This window comes from Ammospiza nelsoni, chromosome 8 (assembly GCF_027579445.1).
Source record: "Ammospiza nelsoni isolate bAmmNel1 chromosome 8, bAmmNel1.pri, whole genome shotgun sequence".
Classification (NCBI taxonomy): Eukaryota; Metazoa; Chordata; class Aves; order Passeriformes; family Passerellidae; genus Ammospiza; species Ammospiza nelsoni.
The window spans coordinates 14,356,839-14,378,126 of record NC_080640.1 but is presented as its reverse complement, the minus strand read 5'-3'; the positions used below and the strand labels follow the sequence as shown (position 1 = coordinate 14,378,126).

Genomic DNA, 21,288 nt, shown 5'->3' with positions numbered 1-21,288 from the left:
AACTGTTTTCCAGATTTAAATCCCTCCCGTCTACCCTTCCACTCCACTTACACCTCTGAGGAAGAGCATGGATTAGAAAGGATTTGCCCTCATGGGGCTTTAGTTTGGGTTTGTGAAGATCTGTCCTTAAAAGCATTGCCTTTTTTGTTTTATCCTTGTGTAAATCTGACTCCCAGCTTTACGCAGGGAACAGGCAGAAGTGAAGTGCTGTGTTGTTCAGAGAGTAGACATCTCCCATTTCTTTTGAAATACCTGCCTTTAAATGGCATTTCCTCTTGGAGACAATGGCTTAACATGAAGGACAAGCAGGTGGGGATGGACATGGGTGGTGTTCCAGGAGCAGGACATGGTTGGACCCCTCCTGCTGCGGTTGCTGTGCTTCAGCCATGCATACAAGAGGCTGGATGGCTCAAAGGCTCAGCCAGGATATGTCCCTGTGCCAGCACTGACAGGACAACCTGGATCTCTTGATATGGTTCCTGTATTGTCCCTGTGCTGTTGATATCCCAGCACACTGGAGACCTTGGGTATCCAAGCATGTCTGGGATGCTCTCCCCAGGACCCATCCTGGTGCTCTCCCCCAGGATCCATCCTGTACTGTGAACGACCTATGCAGGGATGCTGTGTCAGGCCAGCAGTTTGCAGGCACTGGGGCCATAGCAAAGCTGGTGGGGAGTTCGCATGGGGCCAAAGTAATTCTTCCCTTCCCTCTCTGGGGTGGCAAAAGGCCACACCACTGGCCATGCCCTGTCCCACTGGAAGCACTGACGCCTGTCTGGCTGCCAGGACACCCCGCCAGCCCCGTCTCAGGCACATTTCCTGTGCCCAGCAGTGGCCAGCGGGCTCTGTGCCGCATCCCAGGGACGCCTGGGCCCAGGCTCCCTTCTCCAAACATCCCTCCCACCGTGCACCCGTGGTACCCCCGCGCTCACCCACGTCCGCCCCGCGCACCCGCCCTTGCTGACGGTGGGGAAAGTAGGAGCCGTGTCCTTGTGCTGACCTTCATCTGACCTTCCAGTAACGCTCGAGAAACCCTCGGAAAGGCTTTCTCATTGTGCAGCCCCAGAGTTTCCAGGGAATTAGTCAGCAGGCTGGAATTGTGCTCTGTGTATGTGACCCCCCCTTATCCCCCCCTCCTGCCTCTCCCATCCCTGGAGCCGGACCGGTCCAAGAGATATGTTGCCAGGGTGACAGCGAGGTGTGATGGATGGACAGAGAGTGGCTGTGGAGTGGCAGGGCCGCTGGTCAGTAACCCAGGGCTGTGTTTATAAGAAGGAAGAGGCTGTTTCCTGGAGCTAACATAATGCAGCTCTAAAAAAGGCAGGGGAAATACATCATGCGAGGGGAGTGCAGCCCAGGGAGGGGAGGGCCATGGGGAGCTCAGCACCACAGCAAACCTCCAGGTCAAGGTGCCTTTGACAGGGGCCTTTTTTATAGGCCATTTGCGTGAGAGTTCGCTGCTGTTTCTCTGCAGCCCTGACAGCGGCTCAAGGCCCAGCCGGGGTTTGGGGAGGGTCTAATCTAAACTCGCCAATTTCCAGCCCTTCTCCTGCAGAACCCGCTGATTTATTTGGAAAATAAATAATCGACACTGACTATTGTTTTGTGTGTGTGGAGTGACAGTCCCCCGCCCTCGCTGTGGGGCTGTGCCCTACCCCACAGTGGACACTCGAGGAGCAGGGAGCTGTGGAAGGACCCTGTTGCTCAGAGAGAGAGGGGCTGAGCTCACTGCTTCCATCGGCCCCCACCTCACCATGCCTGGGAAGGGGCGATTCCTGGGGCGTGGTCCCTGCATGGGTGGGCACCTGGGGCATCACTCACTGTGCTCATTGTGCTGGACTTGGAGCTGGGGCAGCGGTGACCAACTGGAAAGGCAAGGGAATGTCCCACCCTCCTTCCCAAATGGCAGCTGTGGCACTTTTGCTCCCTTTAGCCACACTGCAGGTGTGCGAGGCTCTTGTGCCCAGCACTGGCATCTCCCCCAGCGTGGAGCCAGGGTGTCTGCAGCCCCACACACCTGCTACTGCCACAGCAATGGGGTCATCCCCATGGCTTGTGTCACCTCTGAGCCCTGCAGCCACACTCCCCCCAATGTCACCCCTTCTGCTGGATGGTCTGGTTGCAGGAGAAGCTGCTGCTCCTGGTGCAGACAAGAGATTCCCCTCCCCAGCCAGCAGTGTGAGAGCTGAATCCCCAAGGTGGTTGGGACCCCAGGGCCTTAATCATCAAGACTAATCAGAAAGCAGCAGCCCAGAAAACAGACCCTGATTTTTCCCTCCCACAAAAAAAAAAAAAACCCCAAAAACCAAAAACCAAACCAACAAACAAACAAAACAAAATCCAAAACACAAAAACAAAACCAAAAAACCCAACTAAAGCATTTCAGAAAAAAATCTTCACAGAAAAAAAAAAAGAAAAAAAAAAGAAGATAATTTTGCTATAGGTCCCACCATTTTCTGAGTAAGCGTAATTGTTTCTACTACAGCTGAAAAACTATTTAAATGTTGATAATTTTTTTTCTTTCTTCTTTTACTTTTATTGTTACAACTTTTTGATGGCTGAGGAAGCGATAATTGCATTTAGGGTTTTTCTTTTTTTCTTTTATAAGAATGCTAAAATTTCTTAAAGCTTGGAGTAGGGAATAAAGGATCAAAAAAGAGGAGGAAATCCAGCATGAACGTCAGCCATCATAAAGCAGCTTCAGGGCAGCAGACAAAAAGAGGACAAGGAAAACCTGGAAACACAATGCCTTCAAATTTCGAACAGATTTCTGCTTTAGAAAACTGAAAGGAAAAAATCAGTTCAAAATATCCCACTGAAAAGTTAAATTAAATTGGTTTCCATATAATAGTTGTCAATCTACTTATTTTTGAGCTAGAAAATTTTAAGCAATTTCTTTACAGTATAATTTTAAGTTTTATAATTTCTTTTCTACATAATTAATAATAATTCTGCCCCAATATGATAATAAAAATAATAAATTTACATTTTTCTAGTGAATACATGGGTTTGGTCATGTCTTCACTAGTGTGAGATAATTTTTAAATGGAGTCTTGTTTTTGGCTGAGGTTTTTGCTTGTCTCTTTTTTCACTGGAGAAGTGTTCTGTCTTTGATGCTTTCATACTTCCTCCACTCTAATTCATGCAAATACTGCCACATGCCCAAATTCCTCAATTAGTTCAATATTTATCAGCAAATGATTATTTTTCAACCCAGCCTGTTCACTGTCTAAAGCCACTTTCTAAATAAGTATTTGATGAGTATTTGTATAGTTAGTGTTTGCATCGTTCTAAGTGACTTTCAACATCAGATTCTCTCACCCACTTTCCCTTCAAATTAGCACATTCACAGGCACTTTTATATGAATTTGTGTTTGCCTCAGATTTTATAAGGCTGTGTTTGGATGATTTGTAAAAAACCACCCATTCCGTATTTTGGAGTTATTTGGTTTTGTCTGACATATCCGTCACAGCTGCCAGTGCAGGACAGGCAATCCATACTTCTGGAATCCCTTTTGCTGGCTCTCTGGGGCAGCGCTGTCTGTCCAGGGCAGTTGGATCCCACTGGTCCCCGAGCAGCCCCATCCCCACTGCACGGACGTCTAAGATCCGCCGTGAGCACGGGCTGTTTTGTTTTTAAAACCACCCTTTACTATCCTTTTCATGCCCAGTTCTTGTTGGATTTGTGTCGGCCCTCTGTGGCACCCCGGGACACGCTCTGTCCAGGGAGGAAGCAGTGCTGGGGAGGGGCAGAGGGGGCTTGTCTTTCCAGCACTGCAGATTAAGGCCGCCTGGCTCCTCTGCAAGCCTCCCCAGGTGGCCATGATATTTCTAAAGGACTTGTCCCTGTGCCGCAGTAAGCTCATTAGCTAATGCCCTGATTACGCAGCATCAACTGAAGCCTGTGTGTTTAGGCTGCCAGGGAGCCCCTCTCACCTTTCTCCTCTCCCTTCCTCGTTACCCCCTTCTCTTTGTTTCAGCTAACAAGGTGGGCTTTTAAAAGTGCCCTTGGGCCGTTTGGAGTGCAGGCTCCTCCCTGCCTAGCTGGTCCCAGTGTTGGGGCACCCACAGGGAGGGACAGGGGTGGCCACGGGCAGGACCCCACTCCCCATGGCAGCCAAGTGCTCTCGCCTCTGCCCATGCGGCTCTTTTGGCCCGTTCCTGTGCCAACCCCCGGCAAAGGCACTGAGAGCCTGATGGAGGCAAAGCGAGGCATGAGGAGGTTCCTAGGAAGAAGGTTGTGGCATGAAACAGCCATGGTGGCACGCTGCTCTTTGCATAGTCACCCTGGGACTTGAGAGGGTCTGTGGGCTCTTGCCCCTTGCACCTGACCCCAGACCTGTTGAATTCTCACCTGGGGATGGGGAGCCAGAGCTTGTGGGGCCAAGCCTTTTGGCCTCAAGCATGGAGAGCCTGGGGACCCTCTTCCCTCATCCCTGCTCCGGGAGAAGCCCGGTCACAACCCCAGCCTGGGGAAGAGGGATGGATGGGCAGCCCACCCTCTTCCTTCAGGGGGCCACGCTCTGCAAAATCCACCTCGCGCTGGCGCTTTCCGGCCCTCTGTGAGAATGTACAGTTTGTGGCTCCTTCATTGACTTTGAAGAATGTCCCTTTATTCACAATGTTATTTCCTTTAATCACTGTGAGGTTGCAGGAAATCTTCTTGGAAAATTGTCTGAGATTGGCTGGAATTACTGTACTGTTGCAGGGATGGAAAAGTCACTTGAACTTGTTTTCATTTTACCCTAAAAAGTCACTGTCCCCAGAAGGTTCAGATGAATTTGGATAAACATGTGAGTTCTGAGGATGTAGTTGTTGAGTATTTCTTTTCCCTCCTTTTTTTTTTTCCCAAATGAATCTTTGTGGCTTTCCAAGTTCCTGAGTTTTACTCAAGACTAGGGGTGCAGAAGTAAAGGGAAAAGGGACCTTTGGCATAAACAGATCATAAACAGACTGAAGACAGGCAAATACATCATTAAGTGACACAACACAAGAGCAGGGATAATGAAGCAGTAAGTGACAGCTTTGGCCATCAGCTAAGAGCTGAATCAACCAAATTTTCTACCTGAGGATTTCCGTGCTGCCTGACATAGGAAAGACAAGATGTGCTAAATCTTGACTTTCACAGGAGTTTAGTCCCATTTCCACATGACATTCTTGAATTCTTGTGAGTAGTGGAGAAATGTGGTCTAGGTGAGTGTGTGGCTACATGAGGACACAGCTGACTGGGAAAAGGTATTGAAAGGGCAGTTTCCCATGCTCAGCCCTCAGACAGGGCCTGGTCTTGGTTTAGGGGTAGTCGGTGCTTTCATCAGTGATTTTCACCTGCAGCACCAGTCTGCAAGAATGATTTTCTTGAGAAGGTGAAGAACCTGAAATAAACCTGCTGATAAGAACAAATATAAGTCTCTTCTGTGATTTGGGAAAAATCAACATTGCAGACACTGGCTGGGGAATGAGTGAGGTTGCTCTGTGGGAAAGTAGCTGGAGATGACAGTGGGTCCTGCAGGGAGCGTGAGACAGCAGCAGCCCAAGTGAGAAGAGCAAAATCAGACCAGGACATATGAACAAGGTGTTTGTAAGACACCTGATGTGATCCTGACGCATTTAAAGAGTGTCAGACTCAGCACTGAATCCCACTTGGGGCTCAGCGTTTCAAGTTGCCGCTCTTGGAGAAAGCCCAGGGAAGAACAAGATCAGAAATTCAGAAAACATGACATACTGGAGAAGGCTGAAGGGTAGCTTAGTATCACAACACAAAGACTACAGGGAAATAAGATAAAAGTCTTTAAATGCATAAAGCCCTGCTACAAAGTATGAGATAATGGGCTATTGCTTGTTTTCAGGTGGGTAGAAGAAGCCATAGACTCACCCTGCAATGATTGCGGTAAAAGGGATTAAAACTTGTTTTTCCTGGGACCCGTCGTCACCACTAGAGGTTTCTTTTAGGAAGAGTTGAGACAAAAGCTCCACCAGGAAGGGTTTGATTTGTTTGGGGGCAGGCAGACAGGCTAGGTGACCTTTCAAGGGCCTTCCAGGCTTATTTTTTATAATTCTGTGAACACAGATACTAAAAAAAGGGAAGGTAATTTTGCCTGTGGCCAGTCTATTCAGGACTGGTCCTTGCCAGGTGTGTTTTGCTTCAGCTGTGAAGGTTTCCATTAGGTTGTTGTTGGTTTGTGGGGTTTTTTTGGTTTTTTTTTTTGGGGGGGGGGGGTTTATTGTGGGTTTTTTTTGTGGCTTTTTTTTTGTTGTTGTTGTTTTGTTTTCTTTGGTTTGGTTTTTTTTCTGGTTGATTGGTTGGGGGTTTTTTTGAGTTTTGGGTTTTTTTGATATTTTAGTTTAATTTTTGTTATTTTATTTGGTATTATTAGTTTGGATTTTTTTGGTATTTACTCCTAACTTTTTTTTTCCCCCTATCCAAATTTTCCCCTGTTTCTGTACATCTCTCTGACCCTACTTTTCCTGGAATGGTCATATGCCTTGTGTGATTCCCCGAAGCTCTGCACAGAAAGGCCATTTCTTCCCAATCCAATGTGCCACATGTGTAATACACAGCATCCAGGAGCATCCTGGGGCAGCCCCCATGTCTCTCATGAATTCACTGCTTACAGACTCGTGGTGTTCCAAGCTCGTGCCTCACTCCTGGTCTCAGCCCTGTCTCAAGGCCCCTGCAGGTCGTCTGTGGGCTGGGTGTTTTTGTGTTTCTAAAACAGGAGCAACAACTGTTGTCCCCCTCCATCTGTGGGTTTGCAGATGTCAACTGTCCAGTGTTTACACGGAGCTTGTGCAATGGGAGTTTTTCTATGTGCATTAGTAACATGAGGTATTTTTGCTCACGATGTTTAAGATCAGAGTTAGTCATTAGATCACCTATGCTGATCTACCTGACTGCCTTGTCTTGTTACCCTTTCTGGATCCAAATAACCTGGGGTTTCACTAATGCACAAAAGCATCAGGTCTGGAGGAGCAAGGGAGTTCATGGTTTGGTCTTATTTAATCCCTGACGGTTAATCCACCAGCTAATCAGCATTGCTCAGCAAATGTATGTCGTATTTCTTATGCAGGGTTGTCTGGCTTTTAATTTCCAACCATTGATTCTTGTTCTGCCTTTTTTGGCTGGAATAAAAACATGTTAGCACATGGTATTTTCTTACTATGAGAGTACTTGTGCATAGCAGTCAAATTTCTTGAGCTTTTTTAAGAAGAAAACAGGTTGAGCTTGATTCTGTCACTGTGGGGTGCATTCTCCTGCAACTGTGGCTTTTCTGTGCCTGTTTTCTGCACTCTCTCTCATTTCACAGAATAATTTTGGCCTCAGGGACTCTGGCAGTACAGCCTGCTGGTTGGGCCTTGATCCGCTCAATTTTGGAAATGTCTGAAGATGCAGATTCCATCACTTCATTCAGTTTTCAAGCCACCTTGTGTCTTTCCCCTTCCAGCCCATACCTCCCCACTCTGTCTGCTGGATGCTGTGGGAAATATGGGGGGGTGGGAATCACATTTACATGTCTCACTTCATCTCTATCTTTTTAAAGTGGGGCACCAGGCTATTCACAGTATCTCAGGGTTAGCATCCTGTGCTGCAGTGCCTCACAACTCCCATTTGCTGCACTCCCAGCTCTGGTGCCCAGGACTGCATTTTATCATGTGGTCCCAGCACTGAGCTCACATCCAGTTGTTCACCCTCAGGACCCCAAACCAACCCCTGTCAGAGCCAGAGTCTTCTGTTAGCCCCTGCCACCCAGAGGGATAGCCAACACACCCAGCATTCCACAAGCAGGTACTCCATCTTTTCCATGACTTGTAGGGCTGCAGCCAGTGTTGGCAGCAGCAAACTGGTGCCAACTCTGAGCTGGCCTGTGCCTGCCATGGGTACCTGGAGACCAGTGCTGACACCATTGCAGCAACTTCTACCTGCTGAGAACAACTTCTAGAGGCCAGTCAGGGTGTAGGAAATGGGTGGGCAATCAGTATTAATTAAGACAACCAGAATGTTGTTAAGCACCTCACAGATACCCAAGGCTCTGACACCTCACTGCTCCCTGTTTCTTTGAAGCCATTCCTTTTGGTCCTGAGGGCAGTTCACATCCCTGCTTGAGACACAGTCAAACGTCTTTGTTCCCCATTTTCAAGCAGGATTTCCTCAGAAGATCCTAGGAAGAAGCCATGGACTAACAGTACCTTCACCATATATGGTGCATTTCATCTTGGCTTTGGGAGCGAGCGTTGCCCTGGTGCCGCGGGTGCGCGTTATCCAGCCCAGCACCGCTGGCTGCTGCAGACACCCAGGGCTGCAGCACAAATCAGGTACCTTTTGGCCAGGCTTCTGCTTTTCCTTTCTGCAATGTCTGCACTGGACGAGTTTGTCCTGTGCAGTGCTGATGAGTGGTGGTGCTTACGTGTGCTTTTACAGTAGCATTTCAAAGGGCTGATTGCAAGGAGGTGCATGCACATTTCCTGTATGTCTGGCCAAAAAGATGATTCTTGAGAGCACCAGGGAACCCTGCAGTCCTGCAGAACATGCCATTATGATGTTCACAAAAGACAGCTTTTTGTCCAAACCTGGGAAACATCATGGAAGGTGCCAGCATTATTTTTCTGCTTCTGGATTTGCTTAGTTTTGTTTCTCATTCTGTCATTCCATGACTGTCCAGCTGGCTTATTCCTGCACTGCACAGGTCCTAGCCCTGTGAGATGTGGTGGTGAGATGTGACTCATTTGGGATGGAGCCTCAGGTTTAGCCTTGCTCTCCCCTGGCAGCTCTGAGGTGGCCAAAGTGTGAGAGCAGCTGCTGCAGTGCTGGTGTGACAGGCTGGGGGAGTGCAGGTGTCCAACTGCAGAAGCCAGGTATGTTCCCAGGTGCCAGCCATGCCATCAGCGGCACCTTTTGTACAGGTCAGCCTCCTTAAACCTGCCCAAACATGCCAGAGACTCTAATGGCCAGGCAGGAGGACAAACTCGGTGCTTCCAGGTCTCCTCTCATGACATCCGCCAAGTCCCCTTCCCGCACTAATCTTGTCCTTCTATCCAAAACAATTATGGAGGGCTTGTTGTTTTTGGCACAGCCCTTTATTTACAAATCCCATCCTGCTTATAGCTCATGGTTTCATTATCCTCTAGATGTTTACAGAGCTCCTTTTCTTAATATTTGTGCCATTATTTTACTAGGGATCCGGGTGAGACTTTCCAGACAGTGATTGTCCAGCTCATCCTCTCCCCCACCAGCTCTTTCTGCAGAAGTGCACATCTGCCCACTGTCCCTGCCAGCCCAGGGCACCCAGAGGGACAGGGATGGGCAGGATTGTGGACAGTGGAAGAGGGTTGCCCTTTTCTGAGGTTGTGGGGAGGGATGTGCAGAGGGAACAGCTGCCCTGCTGCACCCCACTGCCCACAGGACCTCTGATGTCCTCTTGAAACTTTGTGCTACTAATGAGCCCCTCCCAGCCCCTGCTCCCCCTGCAGCCCTGCTCTCCCGTTTCTCAGGGCACAGGTGCACATCCCGGGCTGGGGCACTGCCCCTCTGCAGGCGTGCAGCTGCGTCCTGGGAATGCAGACAGTGCAAACCTGTCGCTGGGATTTGGGGTCATTAGAATGGTGCAGACGTGGGTCGGCGTGCATGGCTCTGATGCTGGTCCCTGCCCCTGGGCTGTCTGTCACAGGGGCTTGTTTAACCTTCTTTGCAACAATATCACAGTCTTTAATCTGTTTATCCTCATAACCCTGCTATGAGGCGAAGGATAGTTATCCTCATTTCAGAGGTAGGGAACTGAAGGGATTCTTTTCAAATGTAGATCAGTGTGTAATGATGCAGAGATAAAGATTTTAAAAACATGCCTGAGACAACAGCCGTATGGTGTGTAACTGAGCTGTGTTCTGCAAATCCCATTAAGTGCCTCTGCCTTTTTCAGCTGATGCTGTCTTGGGGCAGACCTGACATGGGGAAATGCCACGCAGGCTCCAGCCTCCTGGTCCATGGGTTGGACCTAGGCAGGGCAGGGGGAGACAGAGCTGAGCTCCTGCCTGCTGTTCAGTACCCTGGGTGTACTCTGGGTGCGTGGAGCTCCAGGGACTCACAACTGAATTGCATCAGTGAGTGCATAGCACAGTTCTGGCTGTGTTTGGGAATGAAACTTAAAGCCTGTTTGTACTGCAAATGTGCACATAGAAGTGAGGTGGGAAATACACAGGAGTGCTTGAACAGCATCCCTCTGGCTGTGCAATGCAGCAGGGCCAAGATGCTGAATGAGGAGCCAGCAATGGCAGCAAGCTCTTTGCTCTCACTACTCAGAAAAATGATATGGACAGCAGATTTGGTTAAAAACCCCCAGCTGTGGTTTCTGTGCCGTGATCCTGACAAGAGGCATTCCTGGCTGCAGTGGGGGCCTTTCCTGGTGGCCAGCCAGTGGGGCTGGGTGCAGGTCTCAGGGCTGCTCCTGGCAATTGTTGCTGTGCTTGTGGGAATGCGGCAGCTGGTGCAGTGGGGAGGTCAGTGCCTTTGTCTTGCTGCGGGGAGTTTATCTCTGCGGATCTTGCCTGCTTTCCTGGGTCAGGCTTTACCTCCACTGTTATCAGCAAATGCAGGAACAGCCCGCTCCAGAGCTGGGCTGCATAGGAACCTCTCGACCCCCTTGTAGGGGGAGGCAGCACTTTCACATCTCTCCCACGCTAATGGGGACCCAGCTGGCCAGCGATGGGATCAGATGTGCCATGCCCTGTGGTTGCTGTTCCTCCTTCACCACTTTGCCAGTGCCATTGCTGTGCACCCCTGTCCTGTGGGATGCAGGCAGCAGTGAAGGAGGAGGCAGCAGAGCTGGCAGGGCTCTCCCTGGCCTCACCTCCTGCTGGGCTCTTCACCACAAACACAAGGGACAAATCCCTAGTGGCAGCACTGATTCCCCCTTCTCTGCTGGCCTGCCCTGTCCCAGTGCACCCTCCCCTTCGCAGCAGCTCCGTCCGGACCCCTCCAGCTGTCTCCACAAACCCAAACCATTAGCATTTCCTGTTCAAACATTTCCAATAAATAAATGGAGACATCATGCCACAAGCCTGCAAGTGACCCAGAGGCGTGTCCAAGGCCGGGATGGACACGACCACCCAGCGCCCGACCCCCTGGCTGGGCGCCAGCCCTGCCTTTGTTTGAATTCCCGGGTGAGTAAGCGCTTGGCTGACGCCAGCTGAAACGCTGCAAGAAATTATTTTTGATATTAAATAAATTGTTTTCAGTAAATCTGCTCCTACACCAAGGTCCAGAAGCTACCCGCTTCTGGGCTCCCTGCAAGAGAGCTGAGCTCCCTTTCCTTGGCCTTGTCCTGGCTGTGCTGGGGGACACACCCTGTTCAGAGGGGTCCAGCTGGGACCAGCTGTGCTGCAGTTGCCTCAGCCCCATGGGCACAGCTCCCACAGCTGCCTGGCAGCCTGGGTACACCATGGCAGAGCAGCTTCCTGCAACTCATCCAGTGTCTCTATCCCAACCTTTGAGCCAGGCTCACTGGGGAGAGGGCAGAGGCTTGGCCAGGAGGCTTGCTGACTTTGGGAATGGCAGCTATCTCCTCATGTCAGATATCCCAAAACCCATTTCCTTGGCTGTGCAGAAGTCCATGCCTTGACATAGAAGTGCCTGTCCTTTCCCCCTCTGGTCTTCTACACCCTTAGGAAACCACCTTCAATGTACCAGGGTACCAGGTGTCAGTGCCTGAGCAGGTCACAGTGCCCTGATATCTGCCAGCAGGTGCTGATGCAAAAGCAAAAATTAGGGGAAACTCCTGAGTGCCTGTGGGAATGAGTAGACACAGAGTGGGCAAGCATGGCCATGAGTGGTCCATAAGCCAAGCAAGGATTCCTGGGACTCAGGACTAATGTGCAAAATGGTTTTAGAGAAATAGCAAACCTCTGGCTGTGCACAAGAAGCTGCAGTGGCTGGAGAGGTTTGAGCCTGATTAGGTGGGTGGATATGCTCCTTTTTGGGGTGCACAGACTTTGTCCTTGCTGCCCTGGGTTGTTCTCTGGCTTTCAGCTGGAAGCAAAGATGGACTTGGAGCTAACCAAGTTCTGTCATGGTGGCAATTAGAAAAACTAACAAAATACCAGGAAGATAGCTTTCACTAATTTTTTTTTAAATATATGTTTCGCTGAAGCCAAAACTTCCTGTAGGAACATGATGTTTAAAGGAAAAATTTTCCTGTGGAAATTTCTTGCAGTATTTGAAGGGATTGAAATATTTTTTGAAAGACAAGACATATATTCTGCTCCAGAAGCATTCATTCAGTGGGATGTTATGCTCTGGCATTATAAAACTTCAGAAACTGAAATGCAGTGAAGCCACATTTTAAATAAGCTGTTTTATGGACAAACAATAACATATTTTCTGATTTTGATTTCTTTCATTATAGACCTCCAGCTTTACTCAAGGGAATCTCCTGTTTCTCCCAGCCAGGTGAGAGGGAAGGTGGGATGACGTGTCAGGGGGCTGCCACGGGCACAGTGCCCAAGCAGACAGTCTCTGAGTGCCCAGGTGTGGATCTGCTGCTCAGCAGAGTGGGAACCGATTATTTTTGTGCCAGTGTGTGCAGGCCCTGGCACTCCCTGTCTGTGTGTGCCCTGGGGCTGGTGGGGCAGGAGGGCAGGAGGTGGGTGCTGCAAGGCAGCGTGGCCGGGAGCCTAGGCTGGGGGGCACCTGCAAGGCACTGTCGGGGCCCGTCCCGGCCGCTGTCCGGCCCCGGAGCCGCGGGAAGGAGAGCAGGGCCCGTCCCGGCCGCTGTCCGGCCCCGGAGCCGCGGGAAGGGCCCGACCCGCCCCTGACGGTGCCCCTCGGCAGGACCTGCAGCCCCCGCTGCCACCAGGGCCCGATGCCATCAGCACTCGCAGGCGCTGACAGATGGACCCACGGACCCGGCAAGGGGCTGGCGGGGGCCGGAAACTCCTGATCCCTGTTTATCTGTCCCTCAGCCTGCTCTCTCCTCCCTGTCATGCTCTGTGTCTCGCCTGGTATCTCACGCTCCTGTTCCTGTGCCCTGCCGGCTGCTGCTGGGGCTGCCCAGGCTCACAGCGCCCTGCGGCCAGGCACAGCCCCAGGCTCCCGCAGGCCAGGCACAGGGTGAGGCTCTGGACCATCCTCCCCTAGGACTGGCTGGGCTTGGTGCCTGCAAGCACCACCAGTTCTGAGCGAGGGAAGGCACCACAGATGCCCTCATGCCGTGTCTGCATGCTGAGCATCAGCCACAGCGGCAGGCAGGTGCCCAGGACAGGGCTTCATGGCTGCTGTGCACTGCAGGTTGGAGTGGGAGGGAAGGATCAGGCTCAGCTCAGTACACTGTGAGGTCAAGGAGTCTTGCTGCTGTCTTCCTCAAATATACTGCCTAGGCCTGGGTCCAGTTGGGTACCAGCTCAAAACTAATCCTGAGCATTTCACTTGGCTCTCATGACATTCCCAATCCCCACTGCTCCATTGCAAAGCCACCGTCCCAGCTGGGCAGGGTGGCAGTGGAGGGGTCAGGATCCACAGTTAATGTAGCTGCCCCTAAATGCACCGCCAGAGATCAGCTAATCTGATAATTACAGCAACAAAAGCCATTTAGACAAACCATGACCTGACCTCCAGAGCTTGGAATGAAAACATTTTACCCTCCTCTGTCTGGATCCTGCACTGAGAAAACATCTGTATTTGGAGGATGCTGGGAAAACAGCCTCTGCACGGCACCCGCTGGGGACAGCCTCAGCTCTGCTCCGTGCCACACACTGCTTGCACCAGCCTCGGACTGGGATGGGCAGGCTGCTAAACCCTCACTGTGATGCCAAGATCGACAGTGTCCCAGCACTGGGCAGGGCACTCTAGGGAGGATGAGGCAGAGGCCAAAGGGGTGTGAGGGTGAATCTTGTGGGAGGGAGTGAATGGGATGGGGTCAGTGCAGCTCACCCTCATAAAAAGCATTTTTTTCCAAGACCACGTGAGGCTTGCTGGTGTGGGGAGGCCATCACCTGGTCCCCAGTGGTGGCTGTATCCCTGCAGCAGGCTCTGCAGGAGCCAGGCTGGCTGTGAGCCCCCCTGCCTCTGGCTCCCAGAGGAGCTGAGTGTGGGGGGCCCTGTCTGCATGCGGTATGGCCGTGCGTGCCCGGGGGCTTCTTCGCTCTCTGTAAGGTGTGCAAGCTTTCCCACTGAGTGGCAGGTCATTGCTGGCTGTCAGTCCAAGGCAGGAGATGAAGGAAGAGATGCCTCAGGGCTGGCTCCCATGTTCCTCCTGCTTTTACATACGTGTTGGTGGCACCCTTTGTGTAGGCTGAGGAGATGAAAGCTCAGGGCCAGAGGGATCTTGCTAACGCAAAGCCACCCAGCTCGGGGGCCCGACAGCCTGCTGCTTTGTCTCTTATTGTCTCACTCTTGCATCTCTTCCCAGTGGAGTCCCATCCGTGCCGTCAAGGGCACGGGATGCCGGCTGAGCCGGAGGCACCAAGCGCTCTGGCAGGTAACTCCTGCTGGGTCAGCGACCCCGGCCTCGCAGGCACAGGCAGTGGCACAGACGGTTCGCACCAGACTGGCAGCACTGAGCTCACACTGCCCAGCAGGAGCTCCTGAGGAAGGGGAACAGAACGGTGCTGATTTGGGGAAACTGCATTTTTTCCTGCAACGAGCATTGCTCAGCCTGCTCTGGCAGTCCCAGGCAGCAGCTTGGTGCAGCCAGCTTGGCAGGCAGCACCCCTGTGCCTTTGTGACTTCCCTGTTCTGCACTGGGAAAGCACTTGGCCATGTCCCCAAGTATCCCAGTGCTCTTTGGAAAGTGGTAGGATTAGAAACCAGTAAGTGCAGTGAGAGCCTGATAGTCTGGGGACTCCCTAGCACTTCTGTCTGCTCCAGAAATAGGATCTGTCTGTTTTTCCCATTGCAGCATTCCACTTGTGCAGTGCTTTGCTCTTTGTGAGCAGAAAACATGACTCACCCTGCAGTGGGCTACCCTCAGATCCCTCTGATGCCCTTGTTTTCATCGGTTGCTTCCTTGCCCAGCATCTCTCATTTAGCAGAATCCACTGACCTTGAGAAACCCAGAAATTCTTCATCCAGTTGAGATTAGAGTTAAGATTAGGGCTAGAGTTAAGGGTAGGGTTAGATTTAAGGGTAGGGTTAGGGTTAGGGTCTGGATGCCCCCAACAGCAGCCCGGCCAGGTCAGGTGTTTACAGAGGTCCACAGCTATTGCAGAGAGCAGACCTCAAGCTCTTTTGGGTTTCCATGTAGCTTTTTCTCCAGGTGTGAATGAAATTTTGTCCAAGTTGGACTAAAAACATCACCAGGGTCAAAGCTTTGGTCTATCACTGCTGTTTTGCTCCTCTGCCTTTCTCATTATTCTGTTTTCTCTGAAGGCAGAAGTGCTGGCACACTACTGTGCCGACAGACAGCTCTGCCTGTTCCCCACTCTCATGTTAAGCAGAAAGTGCACTGGGCAGTTCTTCCAGGTGCTGCCCGGAGCCGGGGGAGGCGAGGGCTGTGCCCCTGGGCTCCCTCCTGGGCAGCTGGGCTGTGGAGCCACCTTGGGCATGGCAGGGGACAAGGATCCAAACTGGTTTTCAGAGGGATTTTGGCTGACTTAACAAAGGGAGCGTACAACACCGGTTGTCTGCAAAAGCATTTATGGACAGCATGGCCTTTATGTCACGAAGGCAGGTATGTGAGGTATGTGACACGCTGTCAGAGCTGTTATTTGAGATGTCCTTCCCGTCTCCCTCAAAGCCTTTCCCAGATGTAGCAGGTTTGAGGGCAGATTCTCACAAACTTCAAAAGCTGCTCGAGATAGGTGGCTGGTCCCTAACAGAGACAGCCACGCACCGGGAGGCACCGACCCCTCTCCCCGGGAAGGCTTGGGGCCAGCCTCGGGTGGGCCGGAGCCGTGGGTGCCGCTCCCCGCGGGGGGTGCGGGATGGGCGGCGGATCGGCAGCGGGATGGGCAGTGGGATCAGCGGCGGGATCAGCGGCGGGATCAGCAGCGGGATGGGCGGCGGGATCAGCAGCGAGATGCGCGGGCCGGCTCTGCCCTCTGCCGGGACCGCCCGGCACCGCCGCGCCCCCGACGGCGGCCGTGCCCAGGAGCCCCGAGGATCCCGCGGGGCTGGAGGGCGGCCCGCAATGGCCACGGGGGGCCGGGGGCAGCGTGGGAAGCGCTGTGCCTGCGCGATGGGCGGGGAGTTTCGCAGCGAGGCGCTGCGAGGAAGACCCCACGGATCAGTGCCATGTGCCGAGCTAACCAGGGGTAGCAGAGACCCGCACAGGTGACCTTGGGATTTCCTCGGGGCTGGGAGGCTCTCGGGGGTAACCCCACAGCGTCTGACCTGCTGTGAATTAGGGAAGTGCCTCTGGAAACACCCATCGTCCTCACAGCGGTCCCCGTCCCGCCCCCCCGTCACTGCAGCCCTGGGATCCCCGCGCCCGCCCGGACCCGTCACACCTGGGCACGGTGCCCCGACACCTTCCCGCTTCCCCGAGCCTTGCACCCCGGGCACAGCACCGCGGGGCTGCCTTCACCTCGCCTTTGCGCTCCAGGGTTGATCTGCAGCTCCGGGTGCCAATGGGGCTGTGCGTGACCCCGAGCGCTGCACCCCCGAGCGCTGCAGCTGCGCAGCGCCGCCTGGGGCGGCACGGCATCCCCCGCCGCACCCCGTACCGCACGGGGCATTGCACTCCGGGACACCCTCCCCATCTCTGCAGCTGCGGGAGTCCCCCAGCACCGGGCGCCACTTGCCGGTGGCGGCTCTGCACGCCCGCCCGCAGCCGGGCCCGGCCCCCGGCAGAGCGGAGCGGCGGCCTGGGGGCACGGCCGGCCATGGGCGGTGCCTGCGTTCCCGCGTCACCGGGCGCGCTCCCCGCCGCCATTGGCCGCCCGGCGGCGCCGGGGCCACGGCGGGCACCCGTTGGCGGGCGGCGGGGGCGGGGTCGGGCGCGGCGCGCGGATTGGTCGCGGCCGGCGGCGGCCCCGCCCCGCCGGTGAAGGTGAGCGTCTCCTCCAGCGCCGCGCGCCGCCCGTACCGAACCGGAGCGGACCGGTACGCAGTGGCTGCGCCGCCATGGCCGCCTCCATCTTCGCCGCCGTCCCCCACTCCCCGCCTGTCGCCGTCTTCAAGCTCACGGCGGATTTCCGGGAGGACAGCGACTCGCGGAAGGTCAACCTCGGCGTGGGCGGTGAGTCCGTGGCCCCGTCCCGCTCGGCGGGGTAGTTCCCCGCGGCTGGGGCCGGTCGGTGCCCTTGCGGCGGCTTCCGCCCCTGCTGCAGCGGGCGGGCGGCGGCGGTGGGCCCCGGGCCCCAAAGGTCACCGGGCCGCGGCCGGGCGCGGGGGGGTGGGCGGGCAGCGAGGGCCAGCGGGCATCAAGGTCGCGGGGCCGGCCGGGCCGCCGTCCTCGGTGTCCCGGGCAGGGCAGCGTCCCCCCGGTGCAGTAAGGACGGCTCTCCCTTTCCCGCAGCCTACCGCACGGACGAGGGGCAGCCATGGGTCCTGCCGGTGGTGAAGAAGGTGGAGCAGATGATCGCCAACGACAACAGCTTGAACCACGAGTATCTGCCCATCCTGGGCCTGCCCGAGTTCCGGGCCAACGCCTCCCGCATCGCCCTGGGGGATGACAGCCCTGCCATCAAGGAGAAGCGGGTATGTGGTGGACACGGAGCACTGGGGGCCCTGGGGTGTCTCTACAGCAGACTAAGTAGAAGGGCACAAATGTGTAGAGGTCCTGTATTTTGACAGGATTTGGGGGTTTCTCAGACATGGTCTTTCTTGATTGTAGCTTACTTGATGAACTCATGCAGTTGAAACTGTTTGTGCAGGTAGTTGTGGTTTTGGGGAAAGGCTGAATGTGGCCTGTGATTGGAATCTGTGTTTTCCTTCATCTTTTAATAGCTTCCCCACAGGAAACCCAAGTCTGATAATACACCACCTTTCCTGAAATAAACTACTAGCTGAGAATCTGTTCTGTGCCAGAATGTAACAGGAATGGCCGGAGTCTATTTATAATGGTAGAAGTTGTCAGGATGGGCCTGAGCACTGAAAGAGGTTGAAGACCACTGGAAGGGGATGGCATTCTGACTGAGCTGACCCCAGGGGACACGTTTGGGATCGTGTCTCACTCTTGCAATGCTGTGCTCTCTTTCCATGCCCTGCTGGCGGTGCTGGGCTGGGTGGCAGTGCTGGCAAGTGTCTCTGTTGCAGGTGGGCAGCGTTCAGTGCCTGGGTGGGACGGGCGCCCTGCGGATCGGTGCCGACTTCCTGAGGCGCTGGTACAACGGCAACAACAACACAGCCACCCCCGTCTACGTCTCCACTCCAACCTGGGGTGAGTGCTGCTCCCAGCGAGCCCTGAGGGCCAGCGAGTGAGGGAGGCACAGCCCTGCTCCTTGCAGGGGCCGGGGCAGTGAGGGAGCAGCCTTCTCGTGTGTGTAAGGGGAGGTCCTGGGGCTGGAGAAGGAAGCTTGCTGGAGATAGGGTGTGCTTTTCTGAGAAGTTATTTCTTTCCTCAGAGAACCACAATTCTGTGTTTATGGAAGCTGGCTTCAAAGATATTAGAACCTACCACTACTGGGATGCTGCCAAGAGGGGTCTGGACCTCCAGGGGCTGCTGAATGACATGGAGGTGAGTAAAACTGGCATGGGATGCGCTGAGCGTGGTGCTGTACTGTCAGCATCTGCAGCTGGCTAGGCTCTGGTGTGCAGTGCTGGGAAGAAGATCACTGCAAAAGAGGCTGTTGTTGCCCAGAACAGCTCCAGGCCTCTCCCTGTGCTGTGGGGGCCCAGTTCTGTCCATGTGAGTGTGTGACCAAGATGTGTTCTCTCCTCAGCAAGCCCCGGAGTTCTCCATTTTCATCCTCCATGCCTGTGCGCACAACCCAACAGGCACAGACCCTACTCCTGAGCAGTGGAAGCAGATTGCTGCTGTCATGAAGGTATGGGCTGTTGCTGGGGCTAAAGCAATGCTGAGGGGGCAAATATCTCTTGAGCCAGCCAGAGCATTTGCATCTGAAATGGGCTTTGGGGGAATGGCATGAGATGTAGCAGAATCTGAAAGAGTCCCCCAAGGCAGGTGTTGAAGGGAGAGGTGGACAACAGAATGCTGGTTGTCTGTGCTCAGAGGAGAAATGCACTGCAGTTCTTGTTGTGCCTCCAAGTTCTTGTTTTCACACTCTGGAATGGGCTGTAGTGAGATGTCTCCTGCTGGAAGGATAATCTGCAGGCAGATGCTGGATAGTAGCATATAAAGTGGTGCACTTCTCATGTCCTCAAATGCAGTTTTCTCCTGCATTGACTTTTATTGACCACTTTAGTCTTTCTGTTCTTTCCCACCAGTAGAAAGAGAGTATTTCGGTCTGGTGTTGCTGGACCATGTTTCCTTTGAATTCCCACAGGAACTCAGTGGTCATTTTTCCCTCCTATGAGTACTGTGGGGGGTAAAAGAGCTTGTGGGGAGGGGATTTCCCTCTAACACTGTTCCTCCTTGCAGCGCCGGAGCCTGTTTCCATTCTTCGACTCAGCGTACCAAGGGTTTGCCTCTGGCAGCCTGGACAAGGATGCCTGGGCTGTGCGATACTTTGTCTCCGAGGGCTTTGAGCTCTTCTGTGCACAGTCGTTTTCCAAGAACTTTGGGCTCTACAGTGAGTGTCTGGCAGTAAGCTGGCCCAGTAGCATCATACCCAGGCAGATGGGGCTGGCATGCTGAGGGGTGGGGAATTCTCTGCTTTGCCACAGCATGTGGAACCAATGGCTCACATCTCTTGGCTTCTCCACAGATGAGCGGGTGGGGAACCTGACGGTGGTGGGGAAGGATGCAGACAACGTGCAGCGTGTGCTGTCCCAGATGGAGAAGATTGTGCGCACCACTTGGTCCAATCCTCCCTCGCAGGGAGCGCGCATCGTGGCCACTACACTCGCTTCCCCGCAGCTCTTTGATGAGTGGTACGTGTTGCCAGGGCCGGTGGGAGAGGGCAAGGGAGGGAAGCTGTCTCCCTGAGTGTCAGGCTTGGCCAGATGGCTTCAAACCAGACAGGTGCCCACCCTCATGCTGTGCTTCGTGCCTGCTGCAGGAAGGGCAACGTGAAGACAATGGCAGATCGGGTCCTGCTGATGCGCTCAGAGCTCCGCTCTCGGCTGGAGGCCCTCGGGACTCCAGGCACCTGGAACCACATCACAGAGCAGATTGGCATGTTCAGCTTCACTGGCCTGAACCGTGAGTATCCAGTGGGCTGGTGAAGGGAGGGTTGGGTAAACTGGGCTGAAGCAGTCCAAGTGGGAATCTCTCATTCTCACTGGAGTTTTGGTATCACTGTGTCTGTGGCTGGGGAGGGATGAAGCACCAGACAGTATTTTAGTGGCCAGTGCTTGAACTTTTCTGCTTGTTGTGAAAGATTCAAGCATCCCTGACTAGTTCTTTGGGCTTTTCTGAGTTGTGGGTCGCTACTCTGACCTGATGTCCAATTGTTTCCCCAGCTAAGCAGGTGGAGTACATGGTCAAGGAAAAGCACATCTACCTGATGGCTAGTGGGCGCATCAACATGTGTGGTCTGACTACCAAGAACCTGGACTATGTGGCTAAGTCCATCCATGAAGCTGTCACAAAAATCCAATGAAGCACATGAACAACCAAACTTACATGAAGTCACCAAAGCTATAGTGTGTAGTCCATGTCTTTCTCTGCTCATGGCTTGCCTTTTCCCACACCTCTTGGGGTTTAATAAAGATGGGAGCAGTAGCTCAATCAGGGATAATCGTCTTCTGACATTTTTTAAGTGGTCCTTGCAATATGGTAAGCCAGTGCCCCCAGGAGGTGGGGGCAGCATGAGCCACTTTGGCTCTTGTTTCACAACAGCAGCCTGGTCTCCAGGCCCTCAGAGCTGCATCTTTATCACGTCCAAATCAACTCCACATAACTGATCATTTTGATCATGCAAAGTCCAGTGCCAGTGCAATGCACTGTGTGATAACAGCACAGAGGTTGGGATCTCACAGGCTTGTGAACTGATGTCACTCAGTAGTATTTTGGGGAGGGATAAAGCTGTTGCTAGCTTCTCTCCACCCGTCCCACCCCTTCCTAATTTCTGAGCCTTATACGAGCAAATATTTGTAATTGTGATAATTGCTTCTTTGTGTTGCTGACATGAAATTAAACCTTTGTCTCTGAATGCTATCCCTGCCGTGTGTGATGTCATGCCTTCAAACCACATGAACTTCTCCCAGGTTGAGGTTAAAGCCTCAACATCCTGGTTTGTCCACTTACTCAGTTTATTTCAAGCTGTTTCTTTCTCTCTCAGCGTATGTTACACCTCTGA

The 21,288-nt window shown here is 53.4% G+C and overlaps 1 protein-coding gene across 1 annotated transcript; it reads left to right on the top strand.

Moving 5' to 3' along the window:
- Window positions 1-16,944: 16,944 nt before the first annotated feature.
- Window positions 16,945-21,146, top strand: GOT1 (glutamic-oxaloacetic transaminase 1). The gene is made up of 9 exons (XM_059477420.1): window positions 16,945-17,162; window positions 17,442-17,623; window positions 18,182-18,305; window positions 18,490-18,602; window positions 18,808-18,912; window positions 19,467-19,617; window positions 19,753-19,918; window positions 20,047-20,189; window positions 20,450-21,146. Exons 1-9 carry the CDS (start codon window positions 17,048-17,050, stop codon window positions 20,587-20,589), a joined length of 1,239 nt encoding a protein of 412 aa, XP_059333403.1. The 5' UTR covers window positions 16,945-17,047; the 3' UTR covers window positions 20,590-21,146.
- The last annotated feature ends 142 nt before the right edge of the window (window positions 21,147-21,288 follow it).